At 48.0% G+C, this 21535-nt stretch overlaps 1 protein-coding gene across 1 annotated transcript; it reads left to right on the forward strand.

The window, feature by feature from the left end:
* The first annotated feature begins 1203 nt into the window (after positions 1-1203).
* Positions 1204-3800, forward strand: Sox17 (SRY-box transcription factor 17). The gene is made up of 2 exons (XM_041657493.1): positions 1204-1688; positions 2154-3800. The coding sequence occupies exons 1-2, from the start codon at positions 1382-1384 to the stop codon at positions 3116-3118; spliced, it is 1272 nt and encodes a 423-aa protein (XP_041513427.1). The 5' UTR covers positions 1204-1381; the 3' UTR covers positions 3119-3800.
* The last annotated feature ends 17735 nt before the right edge of the window (positions 3801-21535 follow it).

Consider the following 21535-nt stretch of genomic DNA (forward strand, 5'->3'; position numbering starts at 1 on the left):
ATTATGCAGAATGACCACATCGGTCCTCTTAGAAAACACCAGTATGCAAACAAACACAAAAGCAGCTCCCAACTTGCATTCTTTGGGAGCTTCTGGTCTGAAGGCCGGCTGCTCACTGTGAGTAATATCCTCCCAGGGCTTGTGCTAGCCTCTTAGTCTGCTTCCTCTCTTAGAAGCTATAAGGCTGCCCATTCAAGAGACTGGTTAGGGGCTAAATTAGTTTGCTAAGTTTCGCAGGGTGCTGAGTGAGTGGCTTCTGGGATAAGCACTGTAGAGCTGGACCGACAAGTCTAGAAGCCCATAGAAAAATGTGTTTGGGTCTGGGTAAATTTAAGTGCTCTCGGGTTTTTCCTTCCAACCTTTAGAAATATATAGAAATTCTGTGCAACCATCTGTTAGTGTGACCATCTTAAACATTGTGGGTTCTGTGGTTTAAATGGGCTGACTCTTTTCCGCTAACGAACATCACAGCGCCGCTCTCTTTGCCTTTTATTTTATATTATATTTTTGTGATGGAACCATGGTTTCTTGTAAGTCTTTCGAAATAAAACCAGGCCTTGCCTCTTTTATTTATTAAACACACACGAGCAGCTTTTCTGATGTGTATTTTGTGTTTGATATAGAATTTCCCAGGGTTGACTTGAACTTTTGATTCATGGGTGAAATATCGGCGATGTAACATTTTATGTTAAACTTCGTTTTTTTAAAAAATACAATTTACCTTCGACATTTTTAATAGGATGTAAGCATGATGAGCTCTTGGGAGAACAGGATTTTTTTCCCTGAAAAACACCACATGAAGGTGATTGCCTCCGGCAATAAAGTTTTTTTTTTCAAAGAGTGGAGTGAATATCTAGTATGTTAATGTGAACCACCTTGTGGCTAGTGCTCCAATCTTCCGGTACAGTGAGCACCCCTAGACAGCTGAATTTCAGCACTCCTATTTCCCGAGTCAGAGAGAGGACTTGGCGCCAGAGCCCGGCTCCAGCCAGTTTCTCCCCCTGGCAGGTGTAGTCCTGGCGCTCCACCGGGGGAGGGGAAAGGGGCGGGTGTGGGGTTGAATAGGGACTTGGGACTCGGACCACCGGCTGGGCGGGGGCAGAACGACTAGGGTCCGGCCCGCCCCCGCCGCGCCATTGGCCGCATCTGTGTAGAAAAGGGCCGGCGGCCGGGGGACACCCACAGTGTTACTGGGTAGAACTGGTCGCCGTCGGCGCGGTAGTTTAGGACTAGCCAGGAGAGCAGCGGGAGGTTCCAGCCCGCGCGGACTTAACGCGTCCCTCTGGGCATCTCTAGCTAGCTCCCCATCCCTGCCTCAGGGTCGGGGGGAAACGGCTTGTCCCGTGGCGGGTAGCGGAGCGCGGGGTCGGTCTGGAGCGCCATGAGCAGCCCGGATGCGGGATACGCCAGTGACGACCAGAGCCAGCCCCGGAGCGCGCTGCCCGCGGTGATGGCAGGGTTGGGCCCCTGCCCCTGGGCCGAGTCCCTGAGCCCCCTCGGGGACGTAAAGGTGAAAGGCGAGGTGGTGGCGAGTAGCGGGGCGCCAGCCGGGACCTCGAGTCGAGCCAAGGCAGAGTCCCGGATTCGGCGGCCGATGAACGCCTTTATGGTGTGGGCTAAAGACGAGCGCAAGCGGCTGGCACTACAGAACCCGGATTTGCACAACGCGGAGCTGAGCAAGATGCTAGGTGAGTCCCGGGGACCCAGGCCACTTTGCGTGCTCCAGCGAATCGCTGAGCCACTTCTAAAACCAAAAGGTGTCCCCCCCCCCCCCCCCAGTCTTGCGCCCGACAAAACCCGTGTGCTATCGACTCTCCCTTCCTCCAGCACCTTCTCTCACCAAAGCAGCATTTGGCTTTGGTTTTTGGGAGCTTTGGTCTTTGGGCACCCAAAGGCAAATACAAGGGTTTCTCAGCGCTTCTGAACGGCCCGATCCCTTCCCGGCCCAGAGAACTTTGCTAGTTTTTCGAATTAAGGGGAGATAAGTAAGGGAGGAAGGCTCCTCTAGAAGGTCTTTAAGGAGGCCCAAGACTTTCATCCTAATTCGACTCGGTTTCTCGACGGGTCGCCCAGTTGAAGGTTGCACGGGAGAGGCTCCTGGGTGCGGGGGACTCAGTTGGGTAACCCCGCGGGCCTTTCCACCTCCCCTGCAGGCAAGTCCTGGAAGGCATTGACGTTGGCAGAGAAGCGGCCCTTCGTGGAGGAGGCCGAACGGCTGCGCGTGCAGCACATGCAGGATCACCCAAACTACAAGTACCGGCCGCGGCGGCGCAAGCAGGTGAAGCGCTTGAAGCGGGTGGAGGGAGGCTTCCTACACGCTCTGGCGGAGCCCCAGGCCGGCGCGCTGGGCCCGGAGGGCGGTCGCGTGGCTATGGACGGCCTGGGCTTGCCTTTCCCGGAGCCCGGGTTCGCGGCCGGCCCGCCGCTGCTGCACCCGCATATGGGCTCCCACTACCGCGATTGCCAGGGCCTGGGCGCCCCTGCGCTCGACGGCTACCCTCTGCCCACTCCGGACACATCCCCGCTGGATGGCGTGGAGCAGGACCCGGCCTTCTTCGCTGCACCGCTGCCGGGAGAGTGCCCGGGGGCCAGCGCCTACACTTACGCACAGGTCTCGGACTACACGGTGCCCGCCGAGCCTCCCGCGGGCCCCGTGCGAGTGGGACCAGACCCTTCGGGTCCTGCGATGCCGGGGATCCTGGCGCCCCCCAGCGCCTTGCACCTGTACTACGGCGCCATGGGCTCCCCCGCCGCAAGCGCCGGGCGCGGTTTCCACCCGCAACCCCAGCAGCCGCTGCAACCGCAGGCACCGCCGCAGCCGCCGCCGCCTCCGCAGCAGCATCAGCACCCCGCGCATGGCCCGGGGCAGCCTTCGCCCCCTCCCGAGGCTCTGCCCTGCCGGGAGGGCACGGACCCCAACCAGCCCACCGAGCTCCTAGGGGAGGTGGACCGCACGGAATTCGAACAGTATCTACATTTTGTGTATAAGCCCGAGATGGGTCTTCCCTACCAGGGACATGACTGCGGTGTGAACCTCTCAGACAGCCACGGAGCCATTTCCTCCGTGGTGTCCGACGCTAGCTCAGCGGTCTACTACTGCAACTATCCTGACATTTGACGGTTGCCTACCCGACCTGCGGGCCAGAAGCAGTGTTACACACTTCCTGGAAGCGCTAAGGAAATCCTTAGCGTCAAGCTGTTTTGTTTTTAAGTTGTCTTGGCGTATAATTTATGGTAATTTATTTTGTCTGCCACTTGAACAGTTCAGGGGCTATATGATATTTTGTTTAAAATGTATTGAGGGACTTCTTCCCCCTACACCACTGGTTCAGTTTCAACCAGTTTTTAATATCTCACCAACTTATTCCATTTCTCGAAAGTGTTTTGATCCGAAGAAATTTTGTCCTTCGTGTTTTTTCAATCTAAAAAAATAAAATCTGGAATCTTTTTAAAATCAATCTCTATCACATTGGTTTTACCTGAAGGTAATTTAAAGATACCGTGAATATCACACAATTAGAAGTGTATTGCTGATTGTAGGTTTCATTTCTTACAATGGTACACCTAAATACTTTCAAGAAACCCTAAATATACAGTTAGGATGTTCAGATGTAATGGTATTGTTCAGCTACGAAAAATTTCCCACAGCCTGAACTTGTTTTGTACACTCCAAATGACACTGGTTTCTAAAAAATATGTTGTAAATGTTTATAATTCTGTAAACTTTAATAAGAGATTGTCCAAACAATTCTGGTTTATTTTTTCAGACCTAACCTTGACCTGAATAAAGGGGATTTTCAGATAAATGTGTGTTTGCTACTTGTCTTTTCTTCCAAAAGTCTTGATCCCTCATCCCACGAAATTTGCTTTTAATGCCCACACTTTTAGAGTCACGGAAACTAATCAAAATAAAATTTGTTTTGTGACGGTTAGTGAGCTTCAGTATATAATTTCAGCAGGGTATTTTACTATCGCTAACACATGTGAATGGTTGCTTTTCAATATTTTGCAAGTTTCAAACCCAGGTTTCTCAGTGATTGTGTGTGTGCGGTGTGTTTTACACATGTGAAGAATTGAGCCAGGTTCAGCATGTGTCCTTCACACCCCACCATGAAGAAAGAGGTACAAGGCTTCAGCCTTAGCTTCTGTAAACCTGTGCTGGCTGCTGCAATTCAGACCATGGGAACTGATGGCTTGTCGTGGGCATTTCCTGTGCCAGGTGTTTCCTCAGTGTCGTTCTGCAGTTTGTGCCTGAGCAAGCCTTCCAGTTGGGCACTGTTTTCCAAGTGAAAACAAAACAAAGCCTGCCACGTTTGCAAAGTCGATCTCCTCTCCACCCAAACATGCTAGGGACTGAAGCCATGGCTTCTGGCAAAGCAGGTAAAAGCGGCCACTGCAGAGCTGCCACCCAGTCCCATTACTGGCTCTTAATATAGAGTCCCTTTGTGTATGAGTAGAGGTGTGTTGTCATACCAAGGAACATTTCATATCCGAGGTGGGCACTGGGATTCACCTTCTGCTCAGCCTGTATTTATATGCTGAAGAAACATCCCACATCAGAGGTGGGCACTGGGATTCACTTTCTGATCAGCGTGTATTTATATGGTGAAGAGCTCTAAGCTGATGCATTGACTGGGTTCTATTGAAAATGGCAATGTACATTTTTAAAATGGGGTTTCTGAATGCTAGTTGGCAAAGATTGAGCTTATTTTGTTGGACATACTAGAAGTGACTATAAATCATTTAAAAATTTCTATTTAGAAACTTGAAGTTCACCTCAGAGTGGTTATCTAACCTATTTTTTTTTCTGTCTTCCTCGCAGTACCTGTCTTGTAAATGTTGGGCAAGTGTCCTACAATCAAGCTGCATTCCCTGGGCTGATCTGTTGTCGTTCCCCCCACCCACAGGGTCTTACTAAGCAGCTCTGGCTGTCCTGGAACTCACTGTGTAGACTAGACTGGCTTCAAACTCATGGAGATCCTTCTGCCTCTGCCTTCTAAGTGTTGTGACTAAAGGGACACACGCTATGCTTGGCTTCAGGGCTAATTCTCATTCAGGGCTCTCCCTTATCCTCTATTGGTTCTTTCTCTGATCCCAGAGAGGGTACTCTGCTCCCAGCCTGAATTCATTTTCAGGGAGTTCTCAGGAGTCCTCTGTAGACTGTGCAGTAAGCAATGGGGTTGCCCAGGCTCACTTTCAAGGCTACATGGCCAGGTCAGATTTTTCTACACATTTTAGTGCCTGCGTCCAAAGAAATGCTGTGGAAAGCATGTCTGCTATCTCTTAACAAAATAAAGAAAGTAAGGAGGAGAAAGGGGAAGGGAGAAAGGGAGATAGAGTGCTTAGGGCAAAGTCCAAACTCTGATTAAGTTACCTTTTTAACCATTTCTAAGATACAGGTGGGAAGACAAGATAGCTAAAATTATTAAGCAATGTTATCTGGATGGAAGTCCTCTCATCCCCATCGACAATTGGCAGAGGCAAATTTCTTTTCTTTCTAAAGCATTCGGGTAAAGGGAACGAAGCATCTACTAAGGATTGCTTTGCCATTTGACAGTCGTCTCAGGGCAGCTTTTCTGCTGAGTACCCAGCAGCCTTATGCATTTGCATATTTGGATTTGCCTTAAGATGATTGGCTGAAAGACTCCTCCCTGGTAACAGGCGCACGCGAACGTAGCACAGCCCCCGAGTGCTTAGGTAAAATTCTGGCAGCCAGTGGCTCTTCACTACCATCCAAGGGTTACAGAAGCTTCGGTGTTCATCAGGAAACAGCCTCCAAAACAAATGGCAGGCTTCATATATGTGAACCTTCTTTTGACATGACTCAAGGAAAGAGAAATGAATATTATCCTCTTGTGTTTAAAAGGAACCTACGGGACAGACACAGATGGGAACGAACGTTTCTTGGTGATGCTGTGTTGGTGATTGTTAAATTCTAAGCTTGGTCCCAAATGCCTACTTCAGGCATTTGTGCCCGTGCCTCATTCCTTCCCACACTTTATTGGAGCGGGATTTGCTAGTCTAACTCAGTGAAAGGCAACAGAAGTGAACTTAAGGCAGTTCTGGGACTGACATGTGGGAGGGATTTTTAGATTTTGTTTCTTGTGTCCCTGGAATTCCTGGACTATTGTGTGAAAAGCCCAGTTACCTCTGAGCCACCACGGGACCACAAAGGGACAGAGAAGACCGACCTTGGGGCTTCTCTAGCCCACTCCCACCTGACTGGATTTGAAAGGACTGAATTAGCGAATACCCAGAATAAGGGAGCTGTAGTTCAGTGTCAGAGTACAGTGCTTGCCTAGCATTCACCAAGACAGATTTGATTCACATTACAGAACAAAACAATTGCAACAACACGTGAAAAATCAACCAGAGAGTCCAGGCTAGCTACAAATGGGATTTTTTTTTTTTTTTGGAGAGGCAGCTGTAATCAGCAACAGACTTCTAAAATGCCTATTGTTCTTAAATCTTTGCTTTTAATTAAAGGAATATAGGCCTTGGTGGCAAAATCAGGAAAAGGCTTTGGAGCTCACCGAAGACATCATTATTAAAATGAAAGATGGTGTCTTAGTCAGGGTCACTATTGCTCTGACGAAACATCATGGCAAAAAGCAAGTCGGGGAGGAAAGGATTTATTTGGCTTACACTTCCACATTGCTGTTCATCATCAAAGGGAGTCAGGACAGGAACTCTAATAGGGCAGGAACCTGAAGGCAGGAGCTGATGCAGAGGCCATGGAGGGGAGCTGCTTACTGGCTTGCTCCCCATAGTCTTGTTCAGTTTGCTTTCTAATAGGGTGGGGTGACCCCACTCACAATGGGCTGGGCCCTCTCCCACACCAATGACAAGTTTTAAAATTGCTCTAGTGGCTTGCCTATGTCCTGCTCTTATGGAGACATTGTCTGGGTTGTTGCTCTCTCCTCTCTGGTAGCTTTAGTTTGTGCTAAGTTGACATCAAACTAGCCAGCACAGGTAGGGTGTAAAACGTGAAAAAATGTTGAGACTTGACTCAGACATTATCACGCTTGTAGGTTGCTACACTCAGATGAAGGGATCCAGGTGCCTACTCAGTGATCAATCGTGGAGGTAGAACTCAGAATCTGGCAAGTGCTGGACAGGTGCTTTGCCTGTCCATGATTTAGTCCAATCCCAGCTAATCATTTCTAATTAAAAAGTATATAAAATTTATCTCAACTTTTTACTGTTTATCTTTGGAATAAATTCATTATGGGCAAATTTGTTTTTCCTCATCTCTGTTTTCGAGGTTCTTGGCAAGTGTCTAGAGGTGAGAATCCAATCTCTTTCTGGTCGGACATATCCAGACTTCAGCTATGGCGTCTGCACACCTCTGAAAGCATTAACGAGAAAGTTGTTTTCCTGTGAGGACATAGAGTAAGCTCTTTAAAGCTACCAGAGCTAAACTTGAAGTCAGTTTGCGAACTGTACAGAGGATAAGAGATGAATGATATCCCAGTGAAGTTATTGCACTTGTCCTTGTCTCACTCTGCCAGCAACACCCATGTAGTTTTTAAGTCTGCGGTGGTCCTAGTAAGGAAAAGCAGACACACAAGGAAAGGCATTCAAGAAAGTGGAACGGAGTGCTAGGAACCAAATAGATTTACATAATCTTAAATTTTTACATGTTTCATTTTGTTTTAAATACTCAGACAGTATCTGTCACAGACAGTATCTGTTAAGTCCAATAACCACCCCCCCCATCATGTTTCTATGATTTGTTTTGACAGGGTGAAGTATTTTCCAACCATTATTTCAGCACAAATCTATTCTTCCTGCTTACAAGGTGCTTCCTTCTGGGTCCAAAAGATTCTTCTGAAGAAAAATGGTTTCAGTGTCCTGGCTTGGAGGAGGTTGAGGGATGGGCTCGAGCCCATGACCCACTCTGTATTTCACAAGATCTCTGGCCTGAGGTCTAGCTTTGTTTCCTCCGTCTTCACTATAATGCCTTTTTCTTGCTCTTCTAAATAAGAAGTTTGCCTTGTGCCTTCTTTCTGAATTCACACTGCAGGGTGGCCCATACGTAAACTCAGAATTCCTACTACTGACCCTGCTAACTTCATCAAGAATATTAAAAAATGATCATGTCCCAGTGTTTGGTATGCGGCAGGTGCAAACACAATGTTGTGATTAATAATGGTGCTCTTTACTGTATAAAGTACTTAGCAGCTCCGAGCAAAAACAATTTGATTGAATACAAGAATAAGGACTTATTCTTAGGCCATAAAAATGGTTCAATAAGTAATAGTTCTGATACTGACAACCTGAGCTCAATCTCTGCAGCCCATGAGGAAAGAACTGGCACCTGCAAGTTGTTCCTTGAGCTTCATAGACACTTTGTGGCTGGCACACACATGCACACACACACACACACACAAATACACACATGCACGTACACACGCACACACGCACAGAAGGGGGAAGGAGAGAATAATTGTAAGAACAAAACAAAATTCAATTATTCTTGTTTAAGAAGCTACCTTTGGAGGTTTTATTTCTACTTTAGCTGATGTCTTATTAAATATTTGACTTAAATGATTTCAGAAAGATTATTCACCAAATCGATGCCACTGAAGATGGGGGTCTGCATGAAAATCTGCAGAACGCAAGTCAGGAAGGTGGTGAGGTCCTTGTTCCTCAGCTGTCTTATGAAGAGCTAAAGAAACCATGAGAAAAGCGTTTGGAAATGTAGTTTCCCTCTCTGTTGGCAGTTAAAACACACCGACTACTTGCTAGAGGGGTAGAAGGAATGGTGGCATGCGCACCTATCACATTCCTCTGGCTGTCAGGAGAAATGAGGCAGGACACACTCAGCAGGTAGGTGCCAGATTCGTGAATGTGTTTGTCACCCCCCCCCCACACACACACACCAGGTGCCAGAGGCTTACACACCAGAATGTAAAACTAAAAATATTTGGATTACAAGATAGAGTTTTAGAATATAAAAGTGTAGGGTTTGGTGACAATAAAGAGACTGTGGGATTTCTGTACTTTATAAGGGAATTAAAAATTCAAATAATGGACATGCTTGCAAAACACACACACACACACACACACACACACACACACACACACACACACGGAACTGTTAGATCAGGCTGGGTGCCATAGAGTTCTCTCTCTGGAGTAATCCTACAATGTCACAATCAATACTTTCAGTACTTAGGTTTTTTTGTCCTGCTAGGCACTACTTATATCGTTCTGTTCATCTGGTTATTTAGTAGTCTAATTTAAGTTTGTTGGTTGTTATTACTTCCTGCTGTGATAACTAAGCATTCCCTATCCACCTCCATTCTGTAAATATGATTACATGTATCTCCATGTCCGTCCAAATTTCCGTGGATTGCCATTCTCCTTACCATCTTCCCATCCCTTTTGCTCCTTAGCAAAAGTAGGGTCATGGCACCCTACTGGGGGTGGGGTGGGGGGGGAGAGGGAGAAGCTAGGGTGACGCCCTTCCCCCCCAATGGGCTTTACTGCGAAGTCGGATTTTACAGTATGTTTTTTTTTTCTGGAAGGGCTATGTACAGCACGCGGAATACTGATTTATCCTTTTAATAACGCATTTACTCTCTACAGCATTTCTTTGAAAATCAAGAGTCTAAATTGTAGCTTCTTCGCTCACTGTCCTTACACTCTAGTGGGAACGGTGTTTGCTCAAAGCGATACCCAAAGAAAGAAATACAGTCACGTGGAAAAAACAAAGCACGGACTCACTGGTGGCTGCCTCGGTCCTTTCCTATGCTTCGTGTGGACTGGGGCCCAGTGCACGCTGTGACAGCACACCCCAGAGGTGCCCGCTCCAGCGGTGCCGCTCCCCTCTCCTGGAGTTCACACTCAGTCAGGAGACATCTAAACAAATCTCTGGGATAACATTAACTGTGGGGCACAGGCAGGGAGTGTGAGAGGAGGGGGAAGGACACCCTGATCGCGCGCTCGAATATTTCCTGCTCGCCTTTTCCGCGCGGTTTCTGGCGGCCTTCTGAGTCAGGAGAACTTGGCCCACCCAGAATTGCGTTTGCACCAGTTCGGAAACCTACCCGCTGAATGGAGGCTTCCGAAGGTCCCCTTACGTAACCAAGTGATTTTTCTGACCCTAGAGGAAACTCTCTCTCTCTCTCTCTCTCTCTCTCTCTCTCTCTCTCTCCCTCCCCCCTCCCTCCCTCCCTCCCTCTCTCTCTCTCTCTCTCTCTCTCTCTCTCTCTCTCTCTCTCTCTCTCTCCTCTCTCTCCCCCTGTCCCCCCCCAGCCCGTGTGAAGGGAGGTGACCTGCTATGTGTGTGTAGCCCAGGCTGACCCTGGGCTCACGACTTGCCTGGTTCAGGCTCCGGAGTGTGGGCTTACAAGAACGCACCAACAAGCTTGATCTCAACTTTATTTTCTCTTCCATGCCTCTGTAGTGAACTCAGTAGGTGGCCGGTTTAGGTGAGAACCGAGTGACTCTCTGGCAGTCACCTGACTCATTCATTTCCCATTCTTTTTGTCGCGAGTGAATGGGTGTGTTGCGTGGTCCGCAAGGATCAGGTTGCAGAGGATTTTGAACCTTGCTAGCAGTGATCAGAACAAGTCACCCAGATGCTGCGCAGTGAAGGCCTGGCGTACTTCTGCCCTTGGACTGTGTCAGGGAACCCAAAGATGAACGAACTGTACAGCAGAGACTAGATGCTCGGGTTTCCAGTCGAGAAGAGACTCGGGCTCACATCCCTTGGCTTCAAGGTTTCCGAGTCGCCAAGGCGCGGCTAAAGCCAAGCAGTCTGGCAGAGACAAACAGGCAGTAAAGCTTTGTCAATGGCCTGGAACAGTGGGATTATGTTGGAGAGATTGCGAGCCCTCCTAGTCTCCACTAGTGGGAACTCGTTTGTGAGGAAGGAGGGTGATTAAGTTTAGTGACGTTGTGGGGGCAGGAGAGGAAATTTCAGGACCAAATTATCAACTCTCATTAAGGACAGACAGCTGTTGAGGGTCTCGGAAAAGGTTTAGGGCACCTTTTAAATGAGGTGGGGTTTCTCCAAAGAAAACGAAATGGCCTTTTTCTAAGATTTAATTTAATTTAATTTAATTTTATTTTTCCATTTTTTTATTGAGAAAAGGAGAAAAAAAAACAACTTTCCACCTCCTCCCAGCCTCCCATTTCCCTCCCCCTCCTCCCACCCTTCTCCCCCTCCTCCCACCCTTCTCCCCCTACCCCCACTCCTCTCCCCCTCCCTCTCCAGTCCAAAGAGCAGTCAGGGTTCCCTGCCCTGTGGTAAGTCCTAGGTCCTCCCCTCTCCATCCATTCCTAGGTAGGTGAACATCCAAACTGGCTAGGCTCCCACAAAGCCAGCACATTACGTAGGTTCAAAACCCCGTGCCATTGTCCTTGGCTTCTCATCAGCCCTCATCGTTCGCCATGCTTAGAGAGTCCAGTTTTATCCCATGCTTTTTCAGTCACAGTCCAGCTGGCCTTGGTGAGCTCCCAATAGATCAGCTCCACTGTCTCAGTGGGTGGGTGCACCACTCGTGGTCCCGATTGCTCATGTCTTGGGGGTGGGGTGGGATGGGGGTAAGGGGAGATGGGGAGAGAAAAGGGAGAAGGGGAAAATGGGGGGAACTTGGGGGAAAAAGGAGGATTGGGATAAAGGAAGGTTAGATAGGGGAGCACAGAAGCACAATTCTTAGTTAAGGGAGCCACCTTAGAGTTGGCAAGAGACTTGAACCTAGAGTGGCTCCCAGATGCCCAAGCCGAGGTCCCCAGTTAGTTCCTTGGGCAGCTGAGGATAGGGAACCTGAAATGACCCTATCCTAGAGCAATACTGACGAATATCTTGCATATCATCATAGAACCTTCATCTGGTGATGGATGGAGATAGAGACAGAGACCCACACTGGAGCACTGGACTGAGCTCCCAAGGTCCCAATGAGGAGTAAGATTTAATTTTAATTAGCCGTTCAGAGACGCATTCCTCCTTCGTTTACTCCGGTGAGGAATCGTGAGTTGGGGGCCCGACGGAAAATGGTTGATAATGAAAATCCCCAGGCAGGTGTTCATGAGCGCCGCTTAGAAAAAGCCTAGAGCGTTAGAACATGTAGCTGGCACACTACAGGGTGGAGCTTTGTGAGTGCTGGCCTTAAGTTTCTGTTAGAAAACTTTAGAGAATGTGACTTCTATTTGTGAATAGTTCAAGTTTCCAGGATTCTTGACGATAAGGGGAAGAAAAAGAATGAAACAGTCGGGCTGAATCATCACACCAACGCAAGGTCAGTGCTCTCCTGCACAGCAAGGTTCTCCCCGAACACAACCTTAAACAGCATAGTAAAATAGTCATTTGTGCCCTGGGAGTAACTTGTCTGTCATTGTATCTGCTCACTGTTTGCTGGCACTTACTTTCTCTGTGACCGCAATCACGGAGACTTATGGGACCACATTTCCCTTCTTCTCCAAGGATCACTTTTCCAGTTAGTGGTGCTGCTTGCATCTGTGTGTTCCTACAAAGTAGACCTATGCTTCTTCGTCTAAGAGGTGTCCCTTGTCCCATTTCCTGGCCTCTGTGAGCTTATGTGTGGTTTAGTTTCACGTACACCCAGTAACTAATGCAAAACCTGAGTTGTTTGCAAGGATTAGGTGCAAGGACTCTGGGAAGCCCATTTCATTAGAAAAGATAAAGGGTGGGAACTGTGTGGTTCTCAATGCAAACTTTTTTTTTAAATTTATTTACTTATTAAAGATTTGTCTCTTCCCTGCCACTGCCTCCCGTTTCCCTCCCTCTCCCCCAATCAAGTCTCCCTCGTCAGCCCAAAGAGCAACCAGGGTTCCCTGCCTTGTGGGAAGTCCAAGGACCACCCACCTCCATCCAGGTCTAGTAAGGTGAGCATCCAAACTGCCTAGGCTCCCACAAAGCCAGTACGTGCAGTAGGATCAAAAACTTCTTGAATTTTGCATGCAAATGGATGGAAATAGAAAACACTATCCTGAGTGAGGTAAGCCAGACCCCAAAAGAGGAACATGGGAAGTACTCACTCATATTTGGTTTCTAGCCCTAAACAAAGGACATTGAGCCTATAATTAGTGATCCTAGAGAAGCTAAATAAGGAGAACCCAAAGAAAAACATATAGGCATCCTCCTGAATATTAACCTTCAGAAATCTCAAGGCTCAATGCAAACTTTTAAAGACAGGTTCTTTTGAGAGGGATGTCTTGGGTGTTTTCTGCCAAATTGTGCGGGATGACAATGTAGGTGTGGAGGGCTAGGGTAGATACTATCTTCTGGAGCATCCACCTTCAGTAGCCTGCCTGACCCATTGTCCAGCCAGAGCGTCTTTCTGGTATTTCCAGGTCCATAATATCAGAAGACTGGAACAGTAGCGTCAGTGACTTCTGCCTCAGCCATGAGGTCTCTGATGTCGCTCTGTAGTGGTGGTGATTAATGTTATCTTACAGTTTATCTGTCTTCATTTGTGTTATGATGTGTGGCAGACGCTTTTCTGAGACGCCTGCTCCCTCCTGTTGGGACAAGACTGAGTGCCCAAGGAAGGCAGGCGTATGGGCAGGGGGCTGCTTCCTAGACGGAGATGGCACTTGGAGGGAGTAGAGTAGGGCCATATCAGCGACTGGTACTCGCTTCCCAGTCACCAGGACCTCGAGACCCTGAACCGGTTTAGGCAAGCCCTTCGCTGAGCAAGACTCCCCACCTCCATCTCCACCACACCCCCACCCCACCTCAGCTGCTGCTTAGACGCTGCTACAAACTGCCAGGGGCTGAACACACCGGTCTAAGCTGGTACCCTCTGCCAGCTCTAGAACACACACCCGCGGGATTGCGAAGCCCCGGAGCCAGACTCGACCTTTCCGGGGTACACTGTGAACTGGTACCAAAAGTCCGATTGATTTTCAGGGCCAGACCTCCTACCGCCCTCCAGTGCCCAGGACCTGTATTTGGTATGGTGGGTTTGCTCACTGTGGCTGTGGCTTCTGAATGCTGTCACAGAACCACCATCATCATAATTATCATTAGCTCAGCAGAGCGGCTGCAGCGGCAGCAGAAGCTTGCCCTGCTCTGGGCCAGACATGACCCTCTACCCAGGAGTTTCCCTGTTGGGATGGTGGAGCTGGGAGAAGCTCCCACAGACAATTCGGGTACTATCTGCCTCGATCCTCTCTGTTTAGTCATCTGAGTCCCACTGCCCCTTTCCTGCGCATTCATTAACCCTGCTGTCGGCATATGGAGAGCATCGTCTCAGAGGCATCATCCAGTAAGGACAACGTTTGACACTGCTAACATCACCAAGGAGGCCCTGCTGAAGTACATATGTGGACTCTATTTCTATAGACACACATTAGGTAGGCATTAAGTGTAGATTACATTTAGAAAGGGGAAAATAAATATGCCAAAGAAGGAAACGCTGTTTTCTTAAAAATTGATCTTTTAGGCTCTTTGAAACATTTCCCCACAACCTTTATTAGCTTCTATGTCAAGTTCTTATGGACATGTTTGTCAATTTGAAAATAAAGCTATTTAAAAAGCCAGGGGCATCAGCCATACTGAAATCCCAGCACCTGGGAGGTTAGGAAGGTTGGATCTTTGTTAGTTTGAGGCCAGTCTGGTCTGCATAGCAATTTCCAGGCTAGCCAAGACTACATAGTGAGACCCCCCCTCTCAAAAAGAAAAAAAAAATCTATGTAAGGGTTGGGGAGATGGCTTGTGGGTATCACGCCAGCTTTACAACCTCGAGGCCACGAGTTCTGATCCCCAACACCCACTTGAACCGCCAGGCTGGAGTAGTAGTGTCCATGACCCCAGCACTAGGGTTGTGGGAGGAGACAAGAGCACCCCCAGAGCTCATTGGCCAACCAGCATAGCTGAATAAGTGTGCTTTGGATTTAGGGAGAGACCCTGTCACAAAAGTAAGGTGGAGGATTATCGAGGAAGCACTTGAAGTTGACCTCTGACCTTCACACACACCCATACAACTTACATATGTACACACACAGAGAAATATGTACAGTTTATAGTTTGCAAAACTGACATGACTAATTCTAGTAAGGCTGGAGGTTCGCGGGGTACCAGCTGCTTAGGGACCGTTCACCAACCCAAACTGGTAGGATGGAGAAGCAGTCCCTAAAGCCAAGGGTAGGCTAGGGGGCCCTGGCCAAAGGAGCTGTGGCTTTGGGAAATGGAATGAACTCACTGTGGACAGTGACCCAGGAAGATGGTTACAGGAAATAACCCTGGAGTGGGAAGAGTCCTGTTTCCCCATTTCCTGGCCGGCCTAAACCCAAACCCTGTGGGAGGTGAAACTGTGAGAGAAGGAGGGACAAGAGTCTAGACAGGGCCAGGGTTTTCAGTCAGTCTGGGTGGCCTAGGAGCAACTCTGCAGGAAGACTTCGCCAGGACCTCAAGGAGAGCAGAGTGACGGTCTACACCTGTGTGAAGTGTCCTGCACAGTCAGAAGGGCCGTCAGCTGTGGTGGTTGTTTTCAGGAAGTCCGTGGTCCAGGTGGAACAGGAAAGAAATGAGGAACAATGCCAGGCTGTCAGGCAGAAGGCCTCTTCTATTTTTTTTTCTAGCTGAGGTCATTTCCTAGAAAGTTTAGGCAACTCCCTCCTAGCAACTTTTGTTTTGCACCTTACAGTGCTACCCATTAGAGCTGGGCAGGGTGGCACATCTAAGATCCCAGCACTTCAGAGGCTCGGGAAAGAGGGCTGACGGTGGACTTCCAGTCTGCGCTACAAGTGAAGCACTGTTTTAAAACAAACAAAACGAGACAAAACAATTAAACAAAGGGAAAAAAGAAAGCAAATGAAACTAAAACTAACCAACCCATCATTCAAGACCCCCAGGATGTTATTCACTGGAAATACAAATCTTCAAGGACACTTTTTTTTCAAAGTTTAAAGTAGATCGGTTCTTTTTGTTTTCCTTCATTTTTCTGTTTGCCTATCACTTGCTAGGTCTGTATTCTCTTTTGTTTTGTATTGTATTTTTTTTTTTTTTGAGACAGGGTTTCTCGTGGCTGTCTTGGAACTCGCTTTGTATACCTGGCTGGCCTCGAACTCACTGAGATCTGACTGCCTCTGCCTCCTGAGAGCTGGCATTAAAGGTTTATGCCACCACCACCTGGCCTAGGTTTATAGTCTACGTGTAAACTATACCTCCAATCTTAAAATAATAGTAGTTAGTTCAAGCCTTCTTACTGATCATACAGTTCACATTTTCTGCTTACAACGCTACTCATATTTCATATGCTCTTGGATGTCTTCAGACCAAAACTCAGCTATGGGTTTGAAAAGACGTGGGTGCTTTCCCTGTACCCATGCTGTAGATGTTGGTAAATAGATTCACATTGGCTTTTCCTAAAGACTGTTTATGGCCAAATGCAATACTTTAACACCCACCTAATGAGCATTAAGAACTGGGGACAAACGTGGCAATAGCAGCACACTCCTGTAATTCTAGCTCTTGGGAGGCAGAGGCAGGTAGATCTTTGAGTTGGAGACCAGCCTGGTCTACAGCATGAGTTCCAGGATAGTCCGGGTATACAGAGAGGCCTGTCTTAAAAAAAAAAAAACAATACAAACAAACAAAAAGAAACTGAAAGCAGAGCTCCCCATGTTGCCCAGATGGGATCTGATGGTGGCATTTTCTGGCGTCTTCCCCCATCTGTGTGCCTTCCATGAGGCTTTCTGTTGGGTATCCCGCCATGAGATTAGTGAGCATGACTTTTCTAAATTATACCTGAATACAGAACTGTTATCAAGTGGAAGGATGGGCATGTGACCAAATTCAGGCCTGAAGAAGGAGAATGACTGGGAACCCCTGGGTATATGGTGTGATGGGCTTTGACTGCTGCAGAGTTTCGTTTACTAGAGGAGAACTGTAGGGCACTGAGGGAATCAGAAGCTGGAAAGCTTCTAATTCAGTGGGAGAGAGGACAGGGACATGAGAGAATCTAGGAGGCTCATGGGAGATTAACCCTAACTCTGAGTGCTTCGGTTCTGTGAGCAACTTCAGCTAGCTCATTTATGGTTTACCATCCCTCTTCCCTCCTGGTGTGGTACACAGGTTTGTGATCCTGGTACTAGGGAAATCCCAGATAGAAACATTTCCAGGGTCCAGGTCAACCTGGTCTACCAATGAGACTCTTGCAAAATTACTAGCAGCACCAGAAAAACCCAGGAGTTGGTTTCTTCTTTGAAAGAAAAGGATTCATTTTCTTGACAAGACCAGGACCAGGAGATAGGCAGGCTGGGGATAGGTGGTGATACTCACTGCTCTGGAAATGCCTGTATGAGATAATATGAACCAGTAATCAGCATTTTCGCTGTCTGAGAAACTGGTCAAAATGCTGTGTTGGATTCTGCTATAGACTGACTGGTGTGTTTCAAATTGGAACAGGTACGCAGATGTCCCAGAGAGCTTGCCGAAGTGCCCATTCTGACTGAGTAAATCACACTCTTTCACTAAAACCTCAGGCATGGCCAGAGGGATATGAGGCCTGAGAATGGTGATCCACACTGACTTTTTAGGGACTGCTCTTCACGGAAACATACAAAGAACACTGGACTCACTACAGAAAAGCCATTGAATTAGACAGTGTTGGGTGATTTCTCGGTTATCGGCCTTGTCTTTCTGGATTCGTCATTGCAATCTTCTGTGGCTGTTTTCTTTTCTCCAAAGTCAGTCCCCTCTTTTCTTCACTCTTGCCTTTGCCTGCACTCCACCCTCCAACCCCTCACTTGTCCCACTCCCCCACCTGCTTCCCACCTCCACCCCCTGTCTCACTGTGTAGTTTAGCTTAGGCAGGACCACAGCTTGTTATGTAGTCCAGGTTGACATCTCCAGCATGTCTCTGAGTGCCAGGATTGTAGGCAGGCTCCACTATGCTGAACTTCTCTAAAGTCTTAGGGAACTGGGAGGATACCTCAACGTAGTATGGTAAGGAGTGGAGTCCCATCCCCCACCCCATAAAGTGTTTGCACCGACCTCACCATCAAATGCATTCTTGTTTAATGTTACAAGAATTTCCTTCTTGTTTGCTTGTCTCTTTCACTAGATTAGAGCCAAACTCTTGCTGTAACACAGATTACCACAATTAGATACAGAGTTTCACTACCTTCTATGAGCCAATACTTCTCAAAGGAGGATGCAGAATACAATCAATGAAAAAGTTGTTCTGTTGTTTTTCTTTCTTTTCAGGCCTCTGGGGGATTGAAAAGCCACATAGGAACCTACTTTATTTTATAAGCTTCCTAAGTATATGTCATATAAGAACTTAGTTACGATTTCCCTTCACAGGAGATGGTGCTCATCTCTGAAGCTCAGTACCAGGTGCGGGATACCCTCCCTTTCGATGTTTGTCAGGGCTGTGCAGAACCAACCAACCAACCAATCAAACAGCAAACACTCCTGGTTGCGAACAAGAACTTGATAAAAATCCTATTGCTGAAGACACCACACAATCTGGAAATAGAGAAATCAAGTTGGAACTAACCGGGAAGCTGGCTAATACTCCTTGCTTGCTAGGTATCATAGTACCAAAGGTGCCATGCAGACTGGTGTGTGTGTGTGTGTGTGTGTGTGTGTGTGTGTGTGTGATCAACAGTCTTATCCAGCTATGAAACCTGTGAATTGAATTAATTCACAGTGCAGCAAGATACACCCACGCAATAGTGGTACAAACGTGATGAGAAGGTGACCAACTGTTTTCTGATTGGTTTTAAGGCTTGCACCAGAGGCAGAAACGTATGTTGGTACTGTGAATATGGCCAAGAACCCATGAGTGGAGAGCACCCAGGCCACAATGATGAATCTACTACTACTTTGCTAAATGGACATAGCATTAAACTAAGGTCTAAATCCATGTGTCTGTACCTATGAATTGGTGCAGCTGTAGGGCCTCTTCCCCCCCACCCCTTCCCGCAGTGGATGGATTAATGAAGAAACTCACAACTGGTCTCAGTGCAGAGAATAAGTGACTAAGGAGTGCTCTGCCATGCAGGGGACATCTAAGCCACAGCCCCTCCCCAAGGTGGGGGGGAAAGATTGTAAGAGCCAAAGGTCATAGAAGATCAGAGCACGAGGAGAGTGTCTTGTGAACTCACAACAGCTGTGTTGTCTGCACACAATCAAACCGGTGTATGCAGGCTGGAGCAGAGAGGGGTCCATGAGCCCCACCCGTAACTGAGGCGCTACAGCAGTTCATGACTTCTAGAGGAGGGAGAGTCAGTTTTATTTAGCCATGTGGCTCCCGTAGAGCTATTATGTACCAATGCATGGTCCCCCACACAGGAAGAGTATAAGAGCAACACAATTTGGAGTTGATGAGTTATTAAAAAAAAAAAAAGAGGTGAGGGATGGCTCAGTGGCTAAGAGCACTTGTTGCTCTAGAGGAAGACTGGGCTCCTCTTTTATTTGGGCTTTCTCCCAAATGCTGTCTATAATTCCAGTTCTGGCCTCTTCTGACTTCCGTGGGCAGGAGGCATGCATGCAAGAAAGGCATGTTGTGACAAGAAAATCCACTCAGATGCTCGCAAGTGGGAAAAAGTGGTAATTCCTAGGATCACGCGAAGCTCTCGCGCCTCGTGGACACCTGGGCATGGATTCCTGCAGGTTAGGACAAAAGGGGGCAATGGGAAAGCTTGTCAGGGGAGGCTCCAGACCAAGCAGGAAGGGTCTTATCAACTTCCGCAGCTGATGGCCGACTTGCAGATGAGCGGTATTAGCAATGCGTTGTTTCAGGGGATTTCCTGCTAGAACTAATTGTACCTGAAGACTAGGAACTAGGTTTTATAAATCATGAAAAGGCCTTTCCCTATAATGATTCCTTGAGGCAAAATCCCAGTCACTGGCCTCGGTGTTCTCTTTAGCAAGTTAAAGGCCCCTGGCTCAGGTCTGTCCCTCCCCCACATCTAAAACCTTTATTCTTCTCGGGGCTCTTTATCCGAGGAGCACAGGGACAACACCCTGCGTCAAAAAGCTCACTATCTGAACTGCCTTACACTGAAAGTCCTGAAGGTGGGCTGGCTTTCCCAGAATTATCCTGGAGTTTGGGAGGGAGCTGGACAGGGAAGAATACACACTGGAGTCTCCCAGAATCTTCCTCTAGAGGCCCAGCAAGATGTGCCCTCTACTCTGAGAGAGGCACTACCCTGCTAAAGATCCGAGAGACCCTCACTGAGTACAAGACACTCAGATTCCTCGAGCTGCCCGACTTGGATTAACTGGAGCACCCAGAGGCTTTCCTCCTCCCAAGTGGGTCCCGGGTTCCCAGGCTACCACTCTAGGAATGGTAAAAGGGAGGCATGCTTCTTTTCCTGCCGCAGCAAGGTGGTAGTGGCTGTGGAATTGTGGACCCAAGCCTGAGGAACATCGGGGCTCTGCCAGGGGTGGGACCTAACATGCAGGTATTTATAGCCAAGCCTGACTGCCCTCTGTTACTCACAAGGGTTGGCCCAGCTTGAAAGCATGAACAATCTCTTCCGGGCACTCCCTGTGGCCATTTCCTTCGGATAGCAGGGCCCCCTCCTCTGGCTGACCTGTGGGGTCAGCATCCTTTCTTGCTGACCCAGCCCTCTTTCTCCCTGAGACTGGAGGCTCTGTTTGGCATGAGGGGCTGGCTTCTGTAGAAGTGTTTCCCGGTGTATCCCCTCAACTCCTCTTAGCATGGTCCTAGGATATTGCAGTTTTGAAAGCAAAAAGATTAGTTTGATTTGTGAGCTGTGGAGGAAACCTTCTGAAACCCTCCAAATAGAGAGACGGAGATCTTTGGGTGCCGTAGGGAGTTTACCAAGTGCCTCCTGGGGCAGGAGTGGGGGAATGGGGGGGGGGGGAGGATTAGGTGAGCAGCATCTTTGAGCAGGCCATGGGTTCTGAAGGTCATGGTTCTGGGCTCACATTCCAGAGAGATCACTAGGGTGACTGTCTTGGGCCAGGCCCTCAGTCTCCTGGAACATCAGTCTTTAGAAAGCAGGCAATAGCTCCAGGGAGAGCAGCTGTGGGGATGAGCACTGTCTGCACAGTGTCTGGGCCACGGTATTAGAAGGTCTGTGTGTTTGTGTTCCTTGGACTTGATATTCCCATAGGGAGGAGTTACACATTTTCCCATGGGGAGGGGAGGGCACAATACAACATGGTTGCTGCTTCTCCCAGCTGGCCTTGTCCCCAAGCAAGCAACAGGAACCTCTAGAGGAGCTGATCAGTTACTGAACAACTAGTAGATGTGAACGGGTTTTATTTTAACTACTATCTCTTAAACCTCTCAGACTAGAGATCATGGAGAGATTTTATATATATATTCACAAAAACTGACGATTTTGAAGGCAGAATTCCAAGAATCAACTTAGAAATATCAGTCCTGTTTGAAATCGTATCACTTCTGTCTACTCCTGCATGGTTTAAGCAGGGACCCTATTTCCTAGTCACAGATGACAGGCAGCTGTGCCTGCCTCGCCCTCCATGGTTGCTTTTAAGATGTTGGGTGTTAGAGGGGTTCAGGAAGGATAAAGAAGGGGTGCACACGTGATTTTGACTAGACTTCTGTCTGAT

Source organism: Microtus oregoni, unplaced genomic scaffold (assembly GCF_018167655.1).
Source record: "Microtus oregoni isolate MIOR12 unplaced genomic scaffold, Mior012 000008F_ref0000371, whole genome shotgun sequence".
NCBI lineage: Eukaryota > Metazoa > Chordata > Mammalia > Rodentia > Cricetidae > Microtus > Microtus oregoni.